We start from the raw sequence: 12193 nt of genomic DNA on the forward strand, positions 1-12193 counted from the left end.
TTAGTAGCATGTATTTTGTAAGTGATCATCATCTTGAGTCATTTTTGTCTGTTACACATTTTGCCCTTTCAAGTGAGTAATAACCAAATTTTTAATTTCAGTATGTTTTCCTGAATTATATTTTCAAATGTTTGCTCTTTCCTATTATTCTGATTTTTTATTTGAAGATTTCAGTTATTCCCATGTTGAATTTTTCTTTTTTATATCCATCATTTTCTCTGCTTTCCTTTTTAAATTTTTGTTACATTTTGTTGGCTGTTTTCAATTCTCTAGATCCTTTTAGGTATTTTCTAGCTTTTTATAACTAATGTTGTATTCAGTTTATCTTTATTTCTTTGTTGAGTGTTTTCCCTATGTATTTTGAAGTTTCAGTAGCTTAGAGTTTTGTCTTCTCCTGTTTTCTTATGGTGTCTTCAGTTCTTATATTTTTGCTCTATAGTTCGGCTTCATGGGTAGTATTGCTTGATAACATTTTGAAAGTTTATGGTGAAGTTATTCCTACTTTTCCCATGAACTGTGAGATCATGACTTGAGCTGAAATCAAGAGTCGGACTCTCAACTGACTGAGCCACCCAAGGCGCCCTTGATTCATCACCTTTAAACAGTGTTTTCTGATCTTCCTCATTCTCATATAGTGATAGCACTAATCTTAATTCTTCTTTAGTCACATGAAATTTGAATCATTATACTTGAATGTCTATTTTGTTTTATTAACTGTAAATAGTGCCTTTTCACTCCTACTTTTTTTTCCCTACTATTTTGTAGTCTGAGTTTGTTTGCTTAATGTATGATGAATACATTTCTTGGTCATTAAATATTCTATAAGGTCATTTTCATGACTTCATATCATTTTTATTTATATTGATAATATACCTAATTCCAAATTATTAGACAATAAGATTATTATTATTTATTTAGGTATTTTTTTTTTACATTTATTTATTTTTGTGAGAGAGAGACAGCACAAGTGGGGTAGGGGCAGAGAGAGAATGAGACACAAAATCCGAAGCAGGCTCCAGGCTCTGAGCTGTCAGCACAGAGCCCAACATGGGGCTCGAACTCACAAACCGTGAGATCATGACCTGAGTCGAAGTCGGACATTTAAGCGACTGAGCCACCTAGGCGCCCCAGATTATTATTTTTTAATTACAGTATAGTAAACATTCGTTAGTTTCAGGTGTACACTGTAATGATTCGATAATTCTCTGTATGACTCAGTCTTCATCAAGATAAGTGTACTTTTGGGGTGCCTGGGTGGCTCAGTCAGTTGAGCATCTGACTCTTGACTTTAGAAGGTGTTGTGATCTCGGTTTGTGAGATCCAAGCCCTGTGTTGGGCTCTGCACTGAGAGTGTGGAGCCAGCTTGGGATTCAGTCTCTCTCTTTCTCTGCCCACTCCCCCCACCCCTGCTTTGCTCTCTTTCTGTCTCTCAAAATACATAAGCAAACTTTAAAAAGTAAAGGTAAGTGTACTATTAGTCCCCTTCACCCATTTCACTCATTCTCCCACCCACCTTTCCTCTGGTACCCATCAGTTTGTCCTCTGTAGTTAAGAGTCTGTTTTTCGGTTTATCTCTTTTTTTCTTTCTTTCTTTGTTTTCTCTCTTAAATTCCACATAGTTCACTCCTTACTTTTAAGATTAGGACACAAACATCCACTTCCTTCCATTCTACTCCTTCTATCTTTTTATATTATCAGGGCTGATAACATTTATATTTTTCCGTGACAGTTATTAAGTCTTGATTAATTTGCAGGTTAATCCTGAAAGGTCAAAAATCTTGAAATCCTGAAAAGTCAAAAACCAATGAATAGTTTTTACCTTTCTATGAATAATGACAGTGTTTTTCACTGTAGAGCTAAGTAAGGTGCTAGGATTAAATTTCCTTCTTGGTGGATCTTTTTTCACTAACTGGCCATTCAGTGGGAAATACTCCTGTATTATTAAATTTATTCATTCATTCAATGATACATATTGCTGCCTTCTCTACTCACCAAGGGTCATTCAAAGCACTGGATGTTAAGAAGTTAGAAGTGTAAAAATCCCTGTTTTCTTGGAGCTTACATTTGAATGAAGATAAACTAATGGATATGTAAAATACTTAGTATGTCAGATGGTGACAAGTGCTTGGAAGAAAATAGAGCAATGAGGGGGAGCATTGAGTTCACAGGATAGGGATAGGCGTGGAGGAGATTGTATCACTTTCTGCATAGCCTGACAGGAACATAATGTATGCAGGGCTTCTTGTAGTGATTTGTGTATGTGGGGAAAAAGGACCCACTGAATTTATCTCCTGATGGTCTTCAAAAATTTCAAGAGTTTTTTTTTTTTTTTTATAATTTTTTTTTTTTACATTTATTTATTTTTGAGACAGAGAGAGACAGAGCATGAATGGGGGAGGGTCAGAGAGAGGGAGAGACAGAATCTGAAACAGGCTGCAGGCTCTGAGCTGTCAGCACAGAGCCTGACGCAGGGCTCCAACTCACGGACTGTGAGATCGTGACCTGAGCCGAAGTCGGCCGCTTAACCGACTGAGCCACCCAGGCACCCCCTTTTTTTTTTTTTTTTTTTAAACATTCAGGTAGTTTAACAGTTTTCTAAATTTCTGATGATGTGAAAACATTCATATTCTTTTTGTCAAATGACCTCTCCCCTAGTGTCATCTTCCTGTTCCACTTCAAAGGGATTGTTTTCTAGGCCTGCTGCAAAGTGAATATGCTAAAAGTTAATACTGTTTTCATGAGTTGGATCCATTGTTTACTAGATCCCATGTGTTTTTTCTTTACCATTTCATTTTGTAGGAATGTAATCTCAATAATTTACTAAAAGAATGTGTAGAAAGTAAATTTTGTATCTTTGCTATCTTAAAATGCCTTTTATTTTGATAGCTGGCCAATGGTTTTGTGAATTAAGACAACTCTAAATCCAATACGTTTCCCTTAAACCTTTGAAGTTCTTCACTGATATCTATATCTATATCTATATATCTATATATCTATATCTATATCTATATCTATATCCATATCTATATCTATATCTATGTCTCCACACACAGACACATATATATATCTCCTCTTTGATGTATTGTTGCTGATGAGAAGTCAGTCTGGTTTATTTTGTTGTTTCTTTGTAGATGCACATGAATATGTATATGTATCTTTCTAGGTATCTTAGAGATGTCATCAACTATTTTAATGAGATAGTATTCGTTAAATATTATTTTGTTGAGAATGAATTTACCTTGATACATTTTTTAATTCTTCCATAGTAGTTCTGATTATAAGTCATTTTTTTCTTCAAAAATTCTTTATACATTTTATAAGAAATTCAGATAGGATGTATCTTAATTGGGAAGTAATTTCTCTCTCTGTAAGCCAGTGGATTATTTTCTTTAGTGTCTGGATTGTTTCTGATTATTTGGGAAAAGAAAAATAAGAGAAAAAGCCAAACTTTCTTTTCCAGTGAGATTCTAATGTAATTTTTAAATCATTGATAGATATTCCCTTAATAGGGACGCAAATTAAATTTGTTGCTTGACTCCATTCCTGCACAACCCTATTTGAAAAATTATAGACTCCTTTCTTCTTTTTCCTTTGTAGAAGTTGGCATGTTTATACTTCATTAGATATAAACTAGATGAGCTGAAGGATCTTAGTAATATTTGCTGAATAAATGTACTGTAATTCTATAAGTAAATCTACTGATCTAATTAATTATAGATATGATGCTTACAATGTGATTTATTTATTATTTTTTGTTGTTTCAACTTTTTATTTAAATTCTAGTTAGTTAACATACAGTGTAATATTGGTTTCATGAGTAGACATTAGTAGTGAGTCACTTACAGATAATACCTGGTGCTCATCACAAGTGCCCTCCTTGCTATCCATCACCCATTTAATCCATTCTCCACCCATCTCCCCTCCAGCAGTCCTAGGTTTACTCTCTATAGCTAACAGTCTCTACAATGTGTTTTTTTTATTTTTTGAGAGACAGAGAGCATGTGCATGTGGGTGCATTTTAGTGGGGGAGGGGTGGGGAGAGAAGGAGAGAGAGATTCTTTATTTTTTTAATTAAAAAAATTTTTTTTTAAATTTACATCCAAATTAGTTAGCATATAGTGCAACAATGATTTCACGAGTGGATTCCTTAGTGCCCCTTACCCATTTAGCCCATCCCCCCCTCCCACCACCCCTCCAGTAACCCTCAGTTCTCCATATTTATGAGTCTCTTCTGTTTTGTCCCCCTCCCTGTTTCTATATTATTTTTGTTTCCCTTCCCTTATGTTCATCTGTTTTGTCTCTTAAGGTCCTCATATGAGTGAAGGCATATGATTTTTGTCTTTCTCTGACTAATTTCACTTAGCATAATACCCTCCAGTTCCATCCACGTAGTTGCAATTGGCAAGATTTCATTCTTTTTGATTGCTGAGTAATACTCCATTGTGTATATATCCCACATCTCCTTTATCCATTCATCCATCGATGGACTTTTGGGCTCTTTCCATACGTTGTCTATTGTTGATAGTGCTGCTATAAACATGGGGGTGCATGTGTCCCTTCGAAACAGCACACCTGTATCCTGTGGATAAATGCCTAGTAGAGCAATTGCTGGGTTGTAGGGTAGTTCTATTTTTCATTTTCTGAGGAACTTCCATACTGTTTTCCAGAGTGGCTGCACCAGCTTGCATTCCCAGGAGAGAGAGAATTTTAAGCAGGCCCTATGCCTAGCATGGAGTCCCACAAGGGGATTGATTTCACGACTGAGATTATGACCTGGACTGAAATTAATAGTTGGACACTTAACCAGCTGAGTCACCCATGTGCCCTTCTACAACGTGATTTTTTTTTTTTTTTAAGTTTATTTATTTTTGAGGGAGAGAGAGGCAGAGAGGGAGAGAGAATCCCAAGCTGGCTTGGCGCTGTCAGTGCAAATCCTGATGTGGGGCTTGAACTCATGAACCATGGGATTATGACATGAGCGAAATCAGAGTTGGACACGTAACCCACTGAGCTACCCAGGCACTCCATGCAATGTGTTTTTAAAAACAATTTGCTGCTGTATAGTGATTTTAAGGATTTTACTCTCTTTAAATAGGAGAAAGAAGCACGCCATTCATAGTAGTGACACAACTTCTTCTGATGAAGAACGCTTTGAAAGAAGGAAATCAAAGAGCATGGCGAGAGCAAGAAACAGGTTAGTAAATTTTTTTATTGTTATATCCATGGTAGAAAAAAGGAAGAAGAGTTATTTTTATTTATTTATTTTTTTAAGTAGGCTCCATGCCCATTGTAGGACTTGAACTTACTACCTTAGGAACAAGAGTCATATGGTCGAGTTACTGAACCAGCCAGATGCCCCAAGAACAGTTATTTTATTTATTAAAAAAATTTTTTTTCTAACATTTGTTTATTTTTGAGAGAGAGAGAGAGACAGAATGTGAGTGGGGGAGGCGTGGAGAGAGAGAGGAAGACACAGAATCTGAAGCAGGCTTCAGGCTCTGAGCTGTCAGCACAGAGCCCAACATGGGACTTGAATCCACAAACTGCAATATCATGACCTGAGCCGAAGTCGGATGCTCAGCCAACTAAGCCACCGAGGTGCCCTTGAACAGTTATTTTTTGAATGGGATTCTTATCTATACCGCTATTTTGCTAACACCTATATTCAGTACATATTCTCTCTTCTCTCTTCTCTTCTCTTCTCATTTATTTATCATCTTTTTTTTTTTTTAAGTTTATTTATTTTGAGAGAGAGAGAGAACAAGCTGGGGAGGGGCAGAGAGAAAGAGAAACACAATCCCAAGTAGGCTCTGTGCCATTAGTGTAGAGCCTGATACAAGGCTCAAACTCACAGACTGTGAGATCATGACCTGAGCTAAGGTCATGACTTAACTGACTGTGCCACACAGGCACCCTACTACATATTTTAGACCAGATTAAGGCACTGATTTGGTTTTTACTTACTAATTTTTTAAAAAAAAATTTACTTATTTTTGAGAGAGTAAGAGAGAGAGTGTGAGTCGGGGAGGGGCAGAGAGAGAGGGAGACATGATTCCTAAGCAGGCTCCAGGCTCTGAGCTGTTAGCAGTGAGCCTGACGCAGGGCCCAAACTCACAAACCATGAGATCATGACCTGAGCCGAAGTCAGATGCTTAAGTGAATGAGCCACCCAGGCACCCCTACTCAGTAATTCTTAAAATAGATGTCTAACCTTGGGAGAACTTCTCATAAATTATTTACTATGTAACTACTCAGTGAATGTGCAGGAAGGTAAAGGAGGAAGACCCAAAGGGAAGCAGCCAACCCCTCTGGTAGTCTTTTCTTTGGTACCTCTCCTCTAATCCAAATCCATTTAATAAGCCTGATTTTATGTAATTTTTTTATTAATATTTAAAAAAATATTCATTTTTTTTGGGAGAGAGAGAGCATGAGCATGAGTGCGGGAGGGGTGGAGAGAGAGGGAAACAATCCAAAGCAGGCTCCAGGCTCTGAGCTGTCAACACAGAGCCCAACATGGGGCTCAAACCCATGAACTATGAGATCATGACCTGAGCCAAAGTCAGACACTTAACCAACTCAGCCACCCCTAATGAGGTTGATTTTATTAGATGCTACAATGATTACAGCACTCAGAGTGAGATTTGGTTTCTAATAGAATCATCTCAGGAGCCCTGGATTTTATTGCAAAATTTGTTTTGTTTCATTGAGTGCCATCTGGTGGTCTTTCCCTAACTAGGGTAAATGACTGGTTACTACATGGTTCACTAAAACCTCAAGAATGTTCGCTGTGGGGCACCTGGGTGGCTTAGTTGGTTAGGCGTCTGACTCCAGCTCAGGTCATGATCTCGAGGTTCATGAGTTTGAGTCCTGCCTTCGTATCTGTGCTGACCCATCAGAGCCTGGAGCCTGCTTCAGATTCTGTGTCTCCCTCTCTCTCTGCCTCTCCCCTGATTGTGTGTGCGCGTGCGCGCTCTCTCTCTCTCTCTCTCTCTCTCTCTCTCTCTCCTCTCTTTCTCTCAAAAATAAATAAAAACATTTAAAAAAATGAAAAAAGAATTTTCACTGGGTGAAAACCAGTATTTTGTCTAATAAGTAATTAGAACATCAAATTATAATTTATTCTTTAAAATTTGAGTTAATTTTCTAGCTTATACTACTAGAGATAAATTATATTTAGAAAATGTACATTTAGCAAAGTATTTCTATAATTTGGTATTATGTATCTATTGTAGAAATACCAAATTTTCAGTTAGTATCTCTTGGAAACAAGTTTGGATTGTTGCAGATTATATGCTGAAAATAATTCCACATGTAGGTGATGGAAAGAAGATGTAAGAGAAAAAAATAAGTTTATTTTATTTATTAATGTTTATTTATTTATTTTGAGAGAGAGACAGAGCAAGTGGTAGAGGCAGAGAGAGAGGGAGAGAGAATCCCAGGCAGGCTCTGCACTGTCAGCATAGAGTCTGATATGGGGCTTGAACTCACAAACTGTGAGATCATGACCTGAGCTGAAACCAAGAGCTGGGTGCTTAACCAACACCCAGGTGCCCCCAAAATCTAAGTTTAAATAAAAGAATTTAATGTCTACTTAATCTGAACTATTTTGATACTTGCTTTGGAAATATATTTTTAAGGTAAGTTAAGATTCAGAAATGTGTGTGAAAAGTACATTCAGTTTAGAAGTCATACTTTTTTTGAGGCTGTTTATGTCATCTTTTGGTAACTATCCAAGGTTAAAAGAGGAAGTAGATTGTATTTTCTTAAGGGTAATAAAATTAATACAGTATAGGATTTTAGGTGGCTAAAGATCTATTTTAAAGGAGTTAAACAGAAGATAAAGGTTAGCTATCAAGATGTGATCTAGAATTGGTTAGTTTTGAATTAAAGGGAAAGAAATTTCTTTTAATCTTGTAAACTGAGTAGACATACCCATGTAATGCCTGAGGAGTATTAATGTGAAACTTAAAAGTTAAATGTTAAACTTTTAAAAAATTTAAAGTTAAAAGTTAAATGTGAAACTTTTAATGCTATCTACTTGAATTTTTATGAATTTCAGATGTTTGCCTATGAACTTCAGAGCAGAAGATTTAGCTAGTGGTATTCTCCGAGAACGTGTCAAAGTGGGTGCAAGCTTGGCTGATGTTGATCCAATGAACATTGATAAATCAGTAAGTTTTGTAAATGTTTTTCTAGAAGTAACTTAAAAAATAAAGGTTGTTCCTTGTTTCTAAGGCAACACATAATAAAAATAAAAACCCAGACATCATCATTATTAGTGTTTTGATGTATGTGTTTTGGAACCTAGCACTCTGGTCACAGGTGATACTTAAGTCCCCCCCGCCCCCCTGTATCAGTGATACTGACGTATATAATAAAAAATGGGTAGGAAATGAGGCTGACAAATATGGCAAGGCCCATAAACCATGATATGTAGTAGGGTATTGTTGAAACTGCTTAGATTTCATGATCAGATTTACATTTTAGATGGAACACTCTGATTCTGATGTAGTTAATGAAGGGAAGCAAGGCTGGCATTAGGGAGACTGGTCTGGACATAGTTGTAACATAGTAATTTGGAGTAATGGTCATGGTAGGGTAATGATGGAAAGAAGTAGGTGGATTTGACAGAATCTTGAGAGAATTTGGTTTGATGGAATTGGGTGAATTTATTGCTTTTGGGGAATGAAGGAGAGAAACAAATTGAATGTATGACCTAGGTTTCTGGCTTAAGCGACTGGGTGGGATCTACTCTCTGATGTAGGGAACATTAGAGAAAATGTTTAGAGGGGTTACGATGATTTAGTTAGTTGTAGACATGTTTAGGTGTCCATGGCACATCACAAATGGAAGTAACTTGTAGGAAATTAGTTAGGTTTGGCCTTAAGGAGAACTGTATGGGCTAGAAATTCAGATATGGGTGTCAAATATAAAGATAGTTGAGATCACTATGCGAAGTGGGTTATAGTACCCAGGGAAAGTCTGAAAAGAAAGGCAAGATTTAGAGGATGTCATAGATATTTAGTGTTACTAGAATCTTTCTAGGGAGTGTATTTTGGAATAGGTTACTGCCCACCTAAGATCATATTTGATTTTTTTTTGTTCCCATAAATGTTTCTATATGACATAATTTAACTGATTCTCATATGACAAGCTTGAGTTACCAATGGAGTTGTGTATATATTTAAAAATGAAATGTTATCTCTTCTCAATCTGAAGTCATAGGGGAAAATATTTTATTTAAATATTTATTTTAATATTTATTTTAACGAGGACTTTAGAGTATTGAATTCCCAGTCTCATATCTACTAGTGTACATTCTCAGAGAACCTTACTTAATATTCTTTGCTTATTTTGTTGACCAGCACCTTACTGTCTTGAATCAGTTAACTTTAGATGTCTCTGCCATTTATTTAGAGTAGTATTTTTTTAAATTTGATATCATATACAAATACAGTTTTTCTTATTTAAACTCTGTGTTTATTTTTCTAGATTACTTAAGTTTTTTTTTTTTTATCATAGTAACATTTCACTTTGAAACATTTTCAAGTACTGTAACAGAATAAAGATACAGGGGGAGGCGGTTACTGTTAACATTTTGGCAGTATTTCCTTCAAGTACTTTTTTCTGTACAATATTTTACTCTACAAAGTCTTTTAGGTATTTAAACTGTTATGGACGGGAGGAATAATCTCTCTTGTTTCTTATGGTAGGTCAGTGTTTCTTAAATCACTTTTTCATTGTTGTCTCCTAAGGAGAGAAATTAAATTTCTATCTAGATAAATTAATATTAAAGAATAAGACATGGGGTGCCTGGGTGGCTCAGTTGGTTAAGCATCCAACTCTTGGTTTTGGCTCAGGTCATGAATTCACAGTTTGTGAGTTCGAGCCCCACATTGGGCTCCGCACATAGCCTGCTTGGGATTCTCTCTCCCTCTCTCCCTGTCTGTCCCCCACTTGTTCTCTCTCAAAATAAGTAAATAAGCTTAAATTTAAAGAAATTAAAAAAAAATGGGGTACCTGAGTGACTCAGTCAGTTAAGTGTCTGACATCAACTTAGGTCATGATCTCACGGTTCGTGGGTTTGAACCCTGTGTCTGGGTCTGTGCTGACAGCTCAGAGCCTGGAGCCTACTTCAGATTCTGTGTCTCCCTCTCTCTCTGCCCTTTCCCCATTCACATTCTGTCTCTCTGTCTCTCTCTCTCTCTCAAAAATAAAATAAAAACATGAAAAAAAATTTTTTTTTAATTAAAAAAAATTAAGACTTGGGGGCACGTGGGTGGGTCCGTAGGTTGAATGTCTGATTCTTGATTCTGGCTCAGGTCATGATCCCAGGGTTGTGGGATCGAGCCCACATTGGGATCTGTGCTAAGTGTGGGAACTGCTTAGGAAATTCTCTCTCTCCCTCTCTCTGCCCTCTCCCCCACTTACATGGGCTCTCTCTCTTTAAAAAAAAAAAAAAAAAGAGTAAGACTTAGTTTTATAAAGTTGAGCTTTGGAGGGTCTCAAACCATTGTAGTAGCTAAGATGTTTTTCACCCTACTTCTAAATCAGTTTTTGCTCCCTTAGGGACAGTACTGCCTTTGCTGGCAAGGCATGTGATAGATGGTATTTTGAAAGGCATTTAAATCATTAGAGTATAAATACAATTTATCATCTCCTCTAGATACCCATTAAAGTGTTAGATTGGACATTAATCTTGTCCTTAGTTACTAGGAGATTAAAGAATGGTAGCTTTATTTAGCTGAACTGAAATGTAAACTTGAATTTTACTGCTGACTTTATTTTTCTGCACTCCAGAAGTGTAATTTTTTGAACTTTATGTTCAACAGTTCCTGCTGAAGGCATGTATTTCTGAATCATAAGACAATCTCATAAATTAAAAAAAATCTTTAGTAGTTAAAATTATTTTATATTGAACTTTTTCCCTTCTTCCGAAGGTGCGGTTTGATAGTATAGGTGGATTGAGCCATCATATTCATGCACTGAAAGAAATGGTAGTATTCCCACTTCTATATCCAGAAATCTTTGAGAAATTTAAGATTCAGCCTCCAAGGTAAGTAATGTCCTAGATGCTTATTATTGTTATTACTGTTAATTTATCAAATTTCAGTTAGTAAATGATTATAGATATAAATATTTCATATGTATTGATTTGATGTGTTCTAGCAATGAGAATTAGGAATGAAATTTTATTAATTAGGGTTCAAAGGCTGTGGTAGTAAGTGTATCCTTGAAGTTTACATTTCAGCATTTAAATGTCAGGTATAAGATCTAAATCTCTGCGCAGGCCTTGAATATACAAGTGGATTGCCCAAATGGATTTTCCATAATTTGGCATAGAGTTTGATGCTGTATGTTGTTTAGTCTTTGGAAACACAATTTCAGTTAAGTGTATATGTGACTTGATGCTGGTAGTTTTGAAATGGTAAGCTTTTTTTTTTTTTTTTTTTTTTGACATCCATTTTTATGATCAGATTGTGTTTGATCATGAGATAGATAGCTAGGTAGCTATTAGAAAAGGCTGAGAACTTAAGGGAAGTTGGGAGAATAAAGTATTCAAGATATACATGTAGACCATTACATTTTCCATCTGTTTCAGGATGTAGAAAATCTTATTAAAGAGTCATCTTCTGTTTGAGCAGATTAAAACTGTGGCTTATAATTCTACAGTGGCTTTTTATTTATTTATTTTTTTTATTTATTTTTTTTTATTTTTTATTTTTTTTTTTTAAATTTTATTATTTTTTTTTTCAACGTTTTTTATTTATTTTTGGGACAGAGAGAGACAGAGCATGAACGGGGGAGGGGCAGAGAGAGAGGGAGACACAGAATCGGAAACAGGCTCCAGGCTCCGAGCCATCAGCCCAGAGCCTGACGCGGGGCTCGAACTCACGGACCGCGAGATCGTGACCTGGCTGAAGTCGGACGCTTAACCGACTGCGCCACCCAGGCGCCCCTACAGTGGCTTTTTAAAATCAAAAGCAATGTATTGTTTTTTGTAGGATATAAGTTGAATTTTGAAAATAATTATTACTTTTCCCAAAGTCCTTAAAGTAGCATGGCTGTGGGAGAAACTGAAATAAAATGGAGAGAGAAGCAGAAAGTGTTACAAGTAGAGAGTAATTTTACTTCTTAGGGATGAACAATTTTGTATATTCTTTATAAGCTTGTTTTATACATATATGTGTAT

At 36.1% G+C, this 12193-nt stretch overlaps 1 protein-coding gene across 2 annotated transcripts in view; it reads left to right on the forward strand.

Annotated features, from left to right (window-relative positions):
• ATAD2B (ATPase family AAA domain containing 2B) overlaps positions 1–12193 on the forward strand; it is a 164441-nt gene that overhangs the window by 51581 nt on the left and 100667 nt on the right. For both annotated transcript variants that reach the window (XM_019450753.2, XM_053891118.1), the window contains exons 9-11: positions 5096–5194; positions 8060–8171; positions 10941–11056. In XM_019450753.2, coding sequence (XP_019306298.1) covers positions 5096–5194; positions 8060–8171; positions 10941–11056 — 327 coding nt within the window. The remainder of the gene's footprint in view (positions 1–5095; positions 5195–8059; positions 8172–10940; positions 11057–12193) is intronic.

This window comes from Panthera pardus, unplaced genomic scaffold (genome assembly GCF_024362965.1).
Source record: "Panthera pardus isolate Hobbes unplaced genomic scaffold, ASM2436296v1 HiC_scaffold_26, whole genome shotgun sequence".
Taxonomy (NCBI): domain Eukaryota; kingdom Metazoa; phylum Chordata; class Mammalia; order Carnivora; family Felidae; genus Panthera; species Panthera pardus.